Raw genomic sequence first — 15,379 nt, 5'->3', positions numbered from 1 at the left:
CAGGAAGGTGACCGCTCTTGAAATTAGCAAGTAACATTTTTTAAACTAATGTCTTATGTCACTTTTGCTTTCAGTGTCCCTGAAGAGCAGTAAAATAAGTAATTTTTTTCTTATTTTGAAGCTTTCCTCTGTGTGCTTTCTGTGTGTCTTGCCAAGCACGCTTCTTGACCACAGTATATTCAGGCTTCTGTGCTTTTTCTTGAAATCTCTGAATTCTTTGATTTTGAAACCATTTTTCAGTCAAGGGTTTGCATTCTGTTTTTTTCATTTGCTTGTTTTTATGGAAGGATTTGGACTTCCGAGTATCTGTTTGGGACTATTCTTGTTTAGTGTGAATAAAAGGAGGATCTTGTATTAAGTCAGATCTGAGCAAACATTACGTCTCTCACCCGGGAGAGTGTTAAGAAATCTTTGGTGTTCCTCTGAAGTTGGCTACTGTGGGTCACTATGGAAACCACAAAACATGAGGAATGGTCTCATACATAACACTAGAGTCAAAACGTGGCACATCAGTTCTGCATCTGGAAAGATGAAATACGAAAATATGGTGTTTTCAATATGTCTCTTAACTATAAAGTGTCGTCACAATAACAGCATTTCGTTCTCCTAACTATTTAATTTGAAATAGCTTTTCATTTACTGTGCCAAAACTACTTTTTTAAGGACTCAGTACTGATTGAGAATCCCAATGTTAGATTGTAGCCTGGGGGTCAGAATCAGGTTAAGAGGTCCTGCAGCTTGTTGCTGGTGTGATATTACCTGGGTTTGATGACTTAATCTTTCCTAACAGGTCATGAAGAGTTTGCTAAATTAAGTCAATTACAAGAGAGAAGGGACACATTATAAATCAAGGGCTAACTATGCAAGACATCAGTGGTATTAGAAATAAAAAACATTAAATTGAAAATTTACTGAGTGTTTAGATGTTAACATTTAGGTAGAGAATAGGCTATTTTACTAGCAGCAAGTTATAGTTACTACTTCTGTAATGTCTTTACCACCCCTCCCAACCCCAAATGCAAAACTTTTTAGTGCAGGTGCATTAAAAACGTTTAGGAGTTTCATTTGACTGAAGACCAACCTGGTCAATAAATCCACTGTGTTAGATACGGCTGATGAGGGATGGGAATTGTCAGTACAGTTAGAAAAACCCGTGTGAGGTCAGCGTGGGGTGATCAACATCTCGTGCCCTGCTACTCCTTCCTTTCCCAAACTTGCCTGCACTTGTTTTAGGGAATCTAAAGCCATAAGTAGTATTTATTAAGCCGTATCTTTCTTTGTTATCAAGACAGACTTTATTTCAAACACTCCCTGAAATTGCTGTTGTAATAGTAGGTTACAATCAAATACAAGGTCATTATTCATAGTTACTTTGAGCGATAAAATATCATGATATGTTGACTTGATTATTTTATAGCAGATTTTACTAAGTAGAGCTTTCTCTGTCTCGCTATAACAAAAAAAAGAGATAGATTGGCTTAAATAACAGCTCCAAGTCTTGTTACCATTTAAATTATGAATATAATCTAATTTGGATTGCATAAAAAATTTGAGCCTGAAAGAAAAACTATGTTAGAGTTTATAGAGCAAACAAAACAACAGGAAGATCTCTGTTCAGAAAAGTTGAATTTTAAAGTGTAATATTAGTGCTGAATATACAAATTTAGAGCAAATGAGTGAAATTAAGGAGTTCTGTTTTATTTTTCATTACTTATGAGAGAAAGGGTGACATAGCTTGTATTCTAGTAAAAAAACTGAGCTGTAGTGAAAGATTAAAGAGGCTGTGCTTTTAGGTGTGTAGTGGTTAGAGTTAATTTTTCGTGCTTAATCTTAAGAACTGTTATTTGCACAGGATCTATCCACAGAATTTGTGATATATGACAACAATATTTTTTCTTGTTTAGTTTGCAGGTCGCAGTAAGAAAGAAACTAAATACTCTTTGAAGGCGGTGGAAGACATGTTGGAGACACTGCAAATCACTCAGTCTTAGGTTGGCACAAAGATCCACTATTAAATTTTCCAGTTCTGTGATGAACCTGTAATGACCTATGGATTATATTACTCTAGTACTGTTAAAAGTTAATTTTGTATTGATTAACTTGCTATCTAAGATAATGTTTTATGAAAAGTAAAATACCTATTTATTGCTGCTATGAGAAAGGTGTTGAATACCCACTGAAATGAATAACTTATCCCTGAAGACGATATCATACAGAAATGACATGTGCTGCACATCAGTCTCTTTAGATTTTTGTATCTACAATACCTGCTCTTATGCCGTAATTTGTAGAAATAAACTTGTTAAATGATTAAAAGACTATTACAGTGATTTATTGGACTTGCAAACAGAAATTATCAATGTATGTATGTAGATGAATAATGTATGTGAGAAATTTTTCTCTTATTTGCATATTTAAGAGTAGAAGCATACTACAGATGTATACTTTCTGGTAAATTATTACCATACAGCAAGGAGTGATTATAAATACACTTAATTAGAGAAAATTTGATGTTAATGGTTTTATTAATCAGCTGATATCCAGTACTGTAGAAATGCAGAAAACTTGGTGTCCTTTGTTTCAGAGGGACTTTTGTACTGGCTGAAGGCCAAAGATTCTCTGTGGCCTAGCGGCCAAATGCTTCCATGTCCACATAGTTCTCCAGTCAGAATATGCATATGCACTTTTTAAATTCCTTTTGCGTGTCATTGTTATACAGATGCTTCACATCGTGAATTCCAAAACCATCTGAACGCTGTGTGCTGGTCTGTGCTGCTGCTGCGCCTGCGGTTCAGTGCATTTGCACCCCGGTGTAAGCTGTGGTGTATTAACTGCTCCGCAGTGACCAAGTGTCACAGGCTGTGAGGATGAGACTGATTGCTTCACTGCCTTGTACTTACTGGAGGATAGAAGTGGTTTTACACCATTAGCACGAAGCATCTAGAGCACTGTGAATCTATGTCTCATTTGTCTTTTAGGTGCTTGTTTTATTTACTCAGATAATTAGTCAAACATACTAATTCATAAATTTTGCAGTTCTGATCATTCTGTATGTTCCTCACGTGTGTACGGTGGCAATTAGTTACGCAGCTACCATTTCATTTATTACAACTTAAGTAGGATTGCGTAACAGCAGCTATATACCCTTGACAAATTCTAATAAAAATATTGTGGTGTCATTTTCTTCATGACTGTAACCACCATCCAGGCTCATGTGTGTTTCAGATTTTATATCGCCTGTCTGTACGGATGAGTAGGTTAAAGGCTGTCTATTAAAATGTCCTTTTTATGACTCTGGATTTGATGTAGTAAAACAAAGCAGAGCTGGTTAAAAACAAAGCAGCAACAAAAGCTTCCCCTGTGAGTTCAAAGCTTGGTTGTTGCATGAGGCTGTGCCTGTAAGAGACGTGTAAGATCTCATTCCCATTATACATGAAGTAGGTTGGAGTATGATAGTGTTACAGGATGGCTGCTATGCCACAAGGATTAATTTTATGTGGAATCTTAATTCAGTCCTGTTGAAATATAAAACTGCAAATACTTCCTAGTATTACATTAAATCACCCATTTCTAACTTGGGGAATTAGTGCAGATCCTTCTATAACAGTAATTCACAAACTGGCCTCAGAACAGTGTTTGCAGATAGATTATGTGTGTTTCAGGTGGAAAACCAAGAAAATCTCGTGGTGAACCTGTGTGTTTCTGTTCAGATTTATAGTCTTTTACTGCATGAGTGTGCCATCTAGAGTTTTAAACCCTCGTCAGGCTTTTTTTTTTCAGTTTTACCTACAACTCAAATAACTTGCTTACATTCTAAAATTAAAAATGGTGGGAAGCTCTACGGTAAACTAAAATAGTTAGTGGTGTGTAACATTTTACCTCCAAGGTATTAAAAACCAGCAGTGTAGCGTTCTTGTGCAGCCGGCATCTTTATCTGTACTGCTGGGAAGTGTTGTATATGAATTTTATTCAGAGGCAACTTGTAACATAACAAAGTCTGACTTGGGCATATACTATATCAGTTCCTCTGTAAGGATGCTTGTACTACTTCTTGTTTTCAATAATTCGATGACAAATTTCATCTCCCTTGGCTTTGTACAACCTTCTAGTTTTCACTGCTGTTTAGTATCTTTTTGAAATGACTGTGTAGCACTCTGATTTGTGCTTGTATTTTGGCATAATTCACACATAGATAGAGCTTACGAATTCACCCATCAAATAGTTCTGACATATTTGTTTACTTCAATGATAAAATAAATTACTCATATGAAAATGCATGGGCAGCCTTTGATAGAACTATTGAATTGCAGCAATGGAAATTCGAGGGTTTTTCTGTACTCAAGTGGAAAAAAACCTTAATATCCTGTGTCTGCAGGGGAAGTAACTGTATGAAATGCCCTGCAATCTGAGCAAGCAAAGGGTACAGAAGAGAAGCTGTGATATAATGTGATTTTTGTAAAAGTCATTTTCCAGTTCTAGTAAATGATTTTGTAACATGTCACTGATGCTGGATTGCATTGAAGAATAGGTTTTCAAAGAATGGGTTACTTAGTGAACAAATGAATTTGATTATGTTCTGTATTGTCCTTTGACAATGACAAATGGTGCACAAAAATATTACGATCAAGCATGCAGTCTTCTCTTTCCAAAATAAAAGGCTATGTTTTCATATTGTTTCAGTTGACAGCAAAAACTTGAGACCTCTGCAATGCCAAACCATGTAGCGACGACTTGTGTCTTTATTTTTCACAGCCATACTTTGGTAAGAGGCTTGATAGGGAGAGCTTGATGTTACCTGTTGAAGTAAAGGTCATTGAACAGCCAGCAAAACCTCCGATTCTGCCTTTTTAATAGAAGTTACGGGTAACTTCTTATAAACCTTTTGTCCAACTCTTCTACAATTCATATTCTGTAGCTACAAAAAGCACATCTTGTTTAGAATATATCCCTAAATCTCTCTGGTTCGGTGCCCAGAATATCTTGCAGTTGCTATTGGAAACTCTGTTATTAGTCAACGGAGGACTTCCTCTTGGCAGCACTGTATTTGTGATGGCATCCGTGTTTGCTAGTCACTGCATTTACAGTGGAACTTGTGTCTCGGCCAGCTTTGGAAGGGAGGGGAAAAGGAAAGCAAATTAAACTTGACTTCCTGGCATGAATTTGTTAGCTTCTTGTTACTTGCACCCTCATCTTCCAAGAACACCAACTGTAGCTGTAGTCAGGTTTGCAATAATAATTCTTCTTGTAACTCAAGAGCTTCCATATATTCAGCTCTAAGAACAACACTCTGTTAAAATCTAAACCATACAGATTCCAGTGGAACAGCACTGTGCCATGTGCACAGACCCCGCTACGCAGGGAGGGGACAGTTCTCCCACGCTCCCTCAAGCTGGTGTCAGAGCAGAGGGGCATCAGAACAGTTCCTTAATGTGGTTTTGTTTAGAAAACTAATACTGCTTTATATGTCTCAAAAATATTATTACTTGAATTTTAGGACTAACTATTGCTTAACTACAGATACTTGAGTCTACATGGAGAACGAAGTACTTGAAATTAATAATTGGTCTTATCTGGAATAACTCTGTAACCTTTCAGACCTGTATCTTTGTGAGAGACAACAGCTGGAAGTTGGATTCAACCCAGAGAGTGGTTTTCAGAAACACTCTTAAAAAAAAAAAAAATTAATAATAATGATAATGATAATGATAATGATAATGATAATAATAATGATAATGATGATGATGATGATAATAATAATAATAATAATAATAATAATAATAATAATAATAATAATAACCACCCTGCAAAAAATGCCCAAGCACCAGCCAAAAAAAAAAATCCAAAAGCAACAACCCCCCAAAAGTCACCTCTGGTGCTGGATGCGACAAGGAAAGCCTTTATCAGCACACGTCCCAGGTGCGTTTATTTTGTTCTGTGGTGAGGAAGTCCCCTGTATGGACTCATTTTATTGCTTGTCTATAAAGAAGAAAGGCTGGAGGGCAGAACAAAGGCCTGTTTGATCCACATGCCACAGTAGAAAATGCCGATTGTGTGCACTCAGGCTCCCAGCAGTGCGTGGTCCTGGTGAGCAGGCACCAGTGCCACTGGAAATAGCCCAGCGCACATCCTCAGGTTGCTCACATAGGTGTGCTGAGGGACCCAGCACAAGAGCCTCCCTCCAGCTCTTGGTAGAGCAGCACATCGGCATGAATGTGCCCGCAGGTTTCTGCCCCTCCTAGGGACTGGCCTCGATATTTTACTTTTCTCCTGTTGGCCTCTGCAGAGCAGGAGTCTTTGCAGGAGAGTCGTGCTGATGTGGTACCCTGCTGGTGTCACAGAGGTGAAGGTACAGATGGGTGGGTTGGCTGAATCGGTCCTGGATGTGTGAAGGTTTTGCACATTCTGGGTTTCAGTGCACTCAGTTGCCCCTGCACGCCTCCAGGTCAGCGTGTGAGCCTTTGCCTCGGGCTGACAGGACGAGGGACAACAGACCTGTCCTGTGAAACATCTGCAGCCTGCTGAGCCCGGCTGTGGGTGCTTGACAAAGAATGTCAGAGGGTGGATTTTATCCCTGCTGAACGGCATGCAAATGTATAGAAAGATCTATTACTTGTGGGGCTGTAGTGACTGCAGTTTAGTTCTTGCAGTCACTGGGCCTTTCTGTGCGTGAGAGAGAGAGCATGGAGTGAGAAACGTGGGGAAAACGCTTCCAGATGGGAGGCCTTTCCTCCAAGGTCAAAGGGATGACTGGAAGGAGGAAGAACCACCTTTTCAGCTTGCCCGATTCAGTGTACGTCCAGCAGTTCTCTTCGCTGTGGAAGATGATAAAATATGCTGTATTTTGCATTAAGTGAGGCTGTGTTTATAAAAAAAAATAAATTTTAGTGCAAAACTATTTTGCTTCTCATCCCTATATATTTTAACTGCTTTCAGTGTGACCTTGTTGATGTCTGGGTTCCTCATGCCGTTTGGTTGGCATGTAGGCATCTGCCTCAGGGCTGCCAGTGGAGAAAGACACAATTCGACCAACTGCCCACAGGGGAACAGGTCCCGATGGGCCTCCATGGGGGCAGGTCACGACCTGTTTGCATCTGCAATAGACACACTGCTTGTCCCGCAGACGGTGTCGCTTAAATACGATTCCTCTTAGGATCAAGGCTAATCTTCCCCAAAGAATGAAGGATCTTTTCCCAAATTGATACAGTTTTTCTGTAGCAAGCTTTTAGGTTTTGGAGGTGGATTTTGGAAGTGAAACTTTAAACCAGGCAGATGTAATCCTCTCAGGAAGGGACAGCAAAAATCAACACCGGGGCAGTTTCAAAAAAGTGAGCAGCAAGTAAAATTAACCATTACTTTTGTTTATTTAGGTAATTGAACTTGACATAGTGGTGTGTCTGACAAGGTGGTTTGTGGTTTTTATTCCACTAAATATAGATACGACACTCAAAGCTGTCACTGGCCATCTGAGCTTATTTGTTTCAGTTTAGACTTTGGAAATTGTGTAAATGTGGACAGATCACGGTGTGGGCAGTGGCACAAGAAAACCACCCAACAGAACAGCACCTCTTTCCGTGGGAGCTGCTGCAGTTTATTCTGTTTAGCTTAGGATCAATAATGAAAACCACAAAAAAAAAAAAATTAATAGGTCTATTAAAAGTCAATACCTGCTGTATCCTTTTAATTCTGCAATCAATATTGTTATTCCATTACTTTTTAATTTAATGGTTACTGTGTGGGCTTCTTGGGCATTTTAGCGGGCTTTATCATGAGCTGGAAATATATTTGAAAGATTCAAAGGAGGGATGAATTTTCTGAAAAACCTAAAAATACCTTGGTCTTGCTGACTGCATTTGCGATAAATTGTATATAAAACGAGCACAGAATTTCTGTTTTAAACATATCAATAACATTTAGTGACTTGTAACAATATTGTAATTGTAGCCATGCCAAAGCTTTTGATCAAAACTTCCCAGAAATGTGATGTCTGTATGGAGCCAAAAGCTCCAATAAGCTTTTAAGTAAACTTTGATTTAGTTAAGTGTGGGCACTGCCCAGACCGAGAAAGGAGCCTTTGCTAATACAGATCATTTACTCCTCCTGGGAATCTCCCATATTCAGGTAATTTTGAGCCTCATTAGCTGTGTGAAAAAAACAGCTACACCTATTATCAGAGTAGTTTCAAGGAACATTAAGGCGTCTCCACGTACAAACCATCTTCTCAGTAAAGCAGAGATGTAGATGCAGCCATCTGGGAGCAAAGTTCAAGAGCAAATCAATACGTGATGCTATCACTTTGGGAGAGAACTGGATGAAGAAGCCGAGCAAGAGATTTATGTCTGGTTTTCCTCAGGCTCTTTTTCTCTCTGAAGTTTGCTGCAGAAAAAGCCTTCTGTGAAGAAAGTTCACTTGGGCTGAATATCTGTGTTCCAGCTGCCTAACTACATAACAGAAAGTGAATTTTGAGGGGTAGGAGGCTGCCAGGCTGGTGGGTGGCTGAGGTCAGCGCGAGGAGCAGCATCTCACGTGGGTTCCAGGTTGGGAGCACCTGGGCCCTGTTGCCAAGGCGGTGGGGCTGTTACCCAGCTCCAGCAGCTGTCTTTAGGGCAAGAACAACCTTTCTCGTGTCCTTACAATGCTCAGCTGTCACATTGTATTTTCTAAGTACCTGTATAATATGAATAGTGCTTTTTCAAAATTCCAGTGATCTGCCAGTTCAGAGGGGATCCATGGTCCTATTTATTCCCTCCAGCTCTAGCCAGCATACGTACAAATATTTTGTTTAAAATGAGCTCCTGGGCCCTATTCCTGGATTGCACTTTAGACAACAAAATAAGGGATGGAATTCTCCAAATCACCAGCTCCCATTTGGCCTTGCTGGCACATTTTTGATTCCAAATTTTGTTGAAAATCAGACCACATGTGTAAGTGCTTAGACGTGGATTTGATTCTTAAATTTAGGCACCAACTATTTTTTTTTTCTTCCAAAGTCCTTCATTTGCCAGACTCTGAAGTGGAAGCAGAAATAGGTACTTGTCTAAATCACCCTGGCTGTGTATTTGTAAGCAATTGAAAATTGCCTTTTCATAGATGGCCACGTATGTGTAAAATCATAAGAAGAAAGCAACAACAGTGACTGCTGGCTAATGCAGTTAAGAACAACATTTTACACAAAACTAATGCAGGAAAGGCTACAGAGGCTGGAAATGGTAGAAGTTAGTGAGGTAAAAGGTCCACTTTAAATAGAGAAGGTGTAAGGAAGCCTGCACGCCGTTCAACTGTGGAGCCACATGGTCTTTTTTCTTCATGCTCCATCCATTCCTGCAGTCTCTCACCTGGGACCTCCCACCAGTTACATCTTTTGCAGTGGTTCTTGGGCAACGTTTCTGTCCATATGCTTTGGCCAACCATGGCACACGTGGAAACTGAGGCATGACATCTGGTCACACCAGGGTGGCAATTTTCCTGTTGATTTGTCCTGTTTCCTTTTCAGTGGTGGGTCAGAACTGCAGGTGTATTCTTTGGTAGTGAATAAAAAATAACAGAAGGCTGCCAGATACTGGCTATGTTCACCTATTTCTGATCACTTCAGGTAAAAGAAACAGCAGAGCAGAAGGTGTCAGGAGGATGTCTGTCTGCTGTCAGGTCCCCAGAGGTCTGAAGAAGGCTGTGGAACCAACGCTTCAGTGCCACTGAGGGGTGGGAGGGAGGAGAGCACAACCACCCTGGATGAAGATGGCTCTTTAAATGGGAAGTGATATTACTGAGGACTGGCCAGAATGCAAGAATTTTGTTGTACAATAAAATTGAGGTTTGACTTTTATTTTTTTATCATCTTAGAAAAAAAAAACCAGAAACCTTTTCACTACTGAAACAGCCATTCCCATGAAGTTGAATACACGTTGGATTACCAGTAGCCTAACGACTGAGTCATTTCCCTGGGTTGCAGGAGAACAAGGTTTAAGTTGTCTACCTGATTAGGAGAGAGACTTTGAACTTCAGTTTCTTGTGTTCCTGGCAAGTGACCAAACCATCGTGTTGTTGAGTCAGTCTCTGGCCCATGGATGGCTGGAAAATGAGAGAACTCAACAGGAGAGATTGGCCAGTGAGCTTTGATAAGTTGGGTTTCTCTCTCACTAAAATTCCCTAAAACAAACCCAACCCTGAGAAAGCTCCAGTGAAACAAATGCTTTTCTGTGGAAAGCATCTGGCTTTTATGGGTCCTAATGACTACACTATTAATTGTGATCTTTCACAACCAGGACATGGACTTTATCATATATTTAACATACAGTGGCTCAGAGGCATTAAAAATAATCAAGTAACTTGCATATTTTTCAGCTAATTGATGTGGAACTTTACAGGGAAAGGACAACAGAAACCTGCGCTTGGTGCTCGCTCCCTTTCTTCTCTCACTGACGCCCTTTGTGCTGTGGGGATGTGAATGGTTTCTCTGAGCTCCAAGGCAGCTCAGGACAGCAGGCAGCGCATGAACAGGCAATTCTGCAGAGCTTTCCCTGCGTCTGGAAGGGCAAAAGTGGGCTGTTTTATTCTGAACTGCCTGTCTGCCTTCTCTGTGCGCAGCTTTCTGTTCCAGCAGAACCGGGCAAGGGAAAGGTCAGGGTTCATGTGCGGATTTGGGCAGCTCTGTTACCAATCACCTTCTCCTTTCTAGCTCACTGTAAGAGCATCACCCAGCAGCTCGTCCTGGCCGCCTTCTTTTCCTCACCGGAGGAAGAGACACGTCCTGAGTTGTGGCAGCTCTTGGGAGGAGGCGTGAGGGGAAGCATCGCTTCTTTTTGCAGAGTAGAGTCGAGCTGGAGGCAGGAGGGAGTGGTGGCTGGTGAGGGGAAGCTTGTGTACAACTGCTTCTGTCCTGAGGAGCGAGAGGAGCAGAGAACCCCAGGTGAAATTCTGAGAGGAGGCAGCACGGGCTGAGCTACCTGCAGCAACCAGTCGTCCCGGGCTCCTCAAGTGCAGATAAACCAGGTGAAGAGACTTGTGAAATTCTTACTGGCTCTGTAGAGCCCAGTTAACAGCTTTATCCACTGATGGTCACCCAGGAAAGTCACTGCACACGTGGACAATTGCATGGGCAGGCTCAGGTAACAGCCATGAAAAAAGGGAGAAGCCAGGAAATATGATAGCCTGGTGGAGATTTTTTTTTTAAGAAGGAACACAGAGAAAAAACTTAAAGAAATTATTTTGGTGCTTCTGATAATTTATATTAAGTTCTCTATAGTGTAAACAATATATGGAAAATTACTTTTAAGGAACACAAAGGAAGAGAAAGGTGAGAAGTCCTTGTTTCTGTACGAGTCAGTGAGAGCTGGAGACATGGGCCAGCCTAGTAAGTCTTCCTTCTCTTGGCAGTTTGAAAGGAAAAGAAACATCACTTAGGCACTTTGCCTTTCTTTCATGGAGAGACTCAAATATCAGCAAAATACTGAAGTGAAAACTGAGCCTGAATAAACTGAATTATCTTCCAGGTATATGGGTGCACATTCTCTTCTTTACAATTAATTAACTCAGCACCTTGCTTCCAGTTTGTCACTTGGCTCAGAGGGCAAGTGCATGTGGCTTGTACTGGTCAGGAAGATGCCATTTCAGCAGTGACAGATCTTAAAACATTCTTTTTCTTACCTGTCTCAGGCTGGTGGGTTTTGGGGTTTGTGTATGATTATAACTGGGTTGAGTTTTCGTTCTCATGCTGATCTTTGTGTTATTAGTTAAATGTCTTCTGAGTCATTCAGTCTGTGTAGTTATTACTTTTTGTTCCCCCTTACGTAGTTTAAAATTTCTCTGATGAAATCTGTATGCAGAAAATAGGTAAGTTTGCTGAAAATTATCTTTGATTAATTATTTTTCCCCTTGTGGAGTGGAAGGGGAGTTACTCAGGCTGTTAAAATGAGAGAAATCTTGCTAAAACATGGGCAGCAGTATAGTTTTGTGACTGGCATGACATAGCCTGCCACGTTGTGAATTTTGTTATTGACTTGGCTCTGCAACATGGTGCAATTCAGTAATTTAGGCTTTTTCTGCTTCAGGTTTCTCAAATGTAAAATAGGATCGATGGAATCTGTTGTGCCCAAAAAATCACTGCTCATAGGTGTCACCATGAAATGAATACAGTGCTTATCAGTTTCATCCTACTTAACTTAATAAATATTGTATTATTAGTTGGCTGATCAACCAGCTACATCTGTCTGGGGAAATAAATAATTTCTGTGTCCAGTCATTTCTCACAGGTAACGAGAAATTTATGTCATGTGGGTCACCCCAGTCAGTGCTTCAGGTGACAGGAAAGTGTAGGGTAAATTTGGCAGAATGCAGAATGGCAGAATGTTTTACAGGCTCCAGATGTTTTAAGCACTCTCTGCATTTGTTTAAAAAACGGTCTTTTAATATTTGAAGTGATTATGAATTTTTTTTCTCAAACTGAACTTTTCAATGAATAGTTAACGGATGTAAGTTAGCATGTCTTGCTAACCTATAAAGTTAATTAGCTATTCATGGTTTATTTTCTATACATGTCAAGAGCTTTTCATCCTGTAGTCTTCGCTGAATTTATAAAGGATGATCTGCCATCTAGATTAAGAAAAAAATGTAATAAAAATATTTTGCATACAGAATTTTTATATGATCAGCTGCAAAATGATAGATCACACAGTAAATTAATAAAATATAAAAAGTGCTTGAAGGAAAAAAGTGGTTCTGAATGTTAGAAGGGTCACAGCTCATCCTGAGGTGGATTATTCTGGGATATACTGGGAGTTGGATTCAGCTCTGATTTAACTCAGCAGGAGGTTTTATTTTGATCTAACATGAACTTGGTGTTGTGAGTTTTAGGTCAATTATTATATTCTGTTAAAATACCAATTTGTATTCTATAAATCTATTTTAGACCATTTCCATTTATAACCATAGTTTTCTGCATATTGGCAGTGCTGACTGCCAAGTACCTTGCAATGAATCAGACACATAACAATCCAAGTGTTCGAAGTGCGAGACAAAATAAGAAACTGATTTAAGATTTTCTTTTATTTTTAAACTGTTTTTCCATCACAAGTCTGGAAAGTAAACAACTGTTTTTTTTTTGTTTTTAAATTATCATTAGGGAGCTCTGGTATAATTTATATTAAGCGGTTTCGGCCTGTTTATGTGTGCTGGAATTTGCCAAAATTAGTAATGCGATATTCCATCTTTAGCAAGCCTATAGAGCAATAAATAATGACACATGACTGTATGTGAGTGTTGTTAGTTTAATTTTTTTTGTGGTGTTCATGAAATGCAACGATCTTCCAACCCAAATTCTGCAGTATTAGGCAGCAAGTTGTAGTCTGAACTAAACCAGATGCTGATCAGCTCTGTTCCTATTATCGACTTGGGGCAGAGATGGTAACCAGACCTTATTTGCAATGTTAACATTTGGAACAGATTAACAGCAGTTAGGCTGAAATGAGAAACCTCTACTTTACTGAAAAGGTTCAAAACATGTAATGCTGTAAAAATTAGGATGTCTGTAGTATGTTAGATAGGAATAAATAAGTTAACTGTAGGCCACACTTTCCCCTTTGCAGGATGTGTTGTTTCCAGTTTATGAGTGGCTCTTTGAAAGGACATGTTTATGAGGTATAGTGGGGTTTAAGTCCTGATAAACCATCTACTCGATGAGGTATAGCGTATCCAAACTGGCTGTGCTTGTTCATTGTGAGAGAGCTCTCCCCAGAGTCAGACTGTGCAGATTTTTGTCTGGGGGACAAATCCCACATGTGCTTCTGAAGCTGGGATACCCAGTGCCAACCTCCTGCTACATTCAAAACCAGACGCCGTGAGGAACGTGCCCCAGGGGTGCCAGGCAGGGCACTTGGGGCTGGAGACATTTCTGTGTGCCTGCTTGTGGTATCTCAGAGGATTCATTGGGAACTGGAGGGGCTCAACAGGCATGTAGTGAAGGTCTAATGCCTTTTAAACAGTAAGTGGGCTAAGCCTCATCATCTGTTTGTGAAGGTTGCACAGTCATGGTTGCAACCATCATTATTTCTGGTGCTGCATTACCTTCCTCCTCCTCTCCTATGTTTTTTTTTATTTGGGACATTGCTTTAGCAGGAATTTAATTGTAGGCTTCAGGTCTAAGGAGAGTCTTTCTGCAAAAGTAATTCAGAAATGTTTCTGGGTTCTCATTGTGTCACCTGCTGTGTGGTTTTTCCATGTGACTAGTTTGAAAACATGGTGTTCAGGTTTGCAGAGAGTAAAAGCTTCTTGGAAACTCACGTGCAAGGCTTCTATTCAAATGTAGTTATTAACCACTGTCTGTATGGGTGTTGAGGGAGAGGAAGCTAGGACATTAATTACCCTGGTAATCTGGCCAAATTGTTCAGGTAGTAGCCAGGTCAGTCCCAGAAATCAACAAGCACAGCACATGGAGAACTATGCTGGGAAAAGAACCAGGAGCGAGGTGCATCGTTGACGGGTGGCGGCTGTCGTGGTGGTGCTGGGCGCTCGCCATGGTAAGCTAAACGTGAAATTAAACCTAATCCTCTGTAATTACATTGGGTAAACTACCGCATGGATTTCAGCTCAGTTTATGTTGACTTGAAACAGGCTTTGGCTAAGCGTGTAGTGTGTCTGGAGCTAGGCGCTGGGGTGGTAGCTGTGACTTGAGTTCTTGCACATGAGTATAGCTTTCTACAGGTGAAAGTTACAATCCTTCTTGTGAGGAGTAGCAAAAGCTGCTGCTGTCTTTTGGGAAGGAGCAAATTTGTAATGACGGGGACATTCCCCTGTAATACACTGGCCAGATGACCTGCCAGGAGGGATGGGTTTGTCCTTCTCCTTTGTAGGAAGGTGAGAGGAGCCAAGGTGTGGCCAGGCAGAGCAAGGACAGCACTGGGATGAGCAGCAGTGTCACAAAGGTCACTAGAAAAGCACCAAGACATGGAAATGTTTACTCCATACAAACTAGCTAGAGATACGATCTGAAACATCTTTAACCATGGAGAGCAAATGAAGCCATGCTGGAAGCGTGAGACAACGTCTGGTCTGTAAGGCTGTGTCCACATGCGGCGGGTACATGCTGGTGTACGCATTGACCCATATGACTGAGAGCCCACGGTTTCACTCCTGATCACAGAATCATTGAATCACAGAATCATTTTGGTTGGAATAGACCCTCAAGATCATTGAGTCCAACCATTCACAGAACACTGACTCTAAACCATGTCCCTAAGAACCTTATCTACACAATGTTCAGCCACAGAAAAGAGTTGCTTCCTATCTTTGAGCAAGGGCTTATTAGTGTCCTCTCAGCACGGATGTGAGGGAGATCCAGGTTTGTGCGTGGGTTTGGGCATGCCTTGGATGTACGCTGGAGAAACAGACC

At 40.5% G+C, this 15,379-nt stretch overlaps 1 protein-coding gene across 1 annotated transcript in view; it reads left to right on the top strand.

The window, feature by feature from the left end:
• The window catches only part of EMC2 (ER membrane protein complex subunit 2), a 41,851-nt gene extending 37,182 nt beyond the window's left edge, over positions 1-4,669 (top strand). Inside the window, exon 11 of the mRNA XM_082046017.1 lies at positions 1,905-4,669. Within this exon, the coding sequence (XP_081902143.1) occupies positions 1,905-1,991 (87 nt within the window). The 3' untranslated portion in view covers positions 1,992-4,669. The remainder of the gene's footprint in view (positions 1-1,904) is intronic.
• Positions 4,670-15,379: the final 10,710 nt, after the last annotated feature.

Source organism: Streptopelia decaocto (genome assembly GCF_964273445.1).
Source record: "Streptopelia decaocto genome assembly, chromosome: 2".
In the NCBI taxonomy this organism is placed as follows: Eukaryota; Metazoa; Chordata; class Aves; order Columbiformes; family Columbidae; genus Streptopelia; species Streptopelia decaocto.
This window is presented reverse-complemented; position numbering and strand designations above follow the sequence as displayed.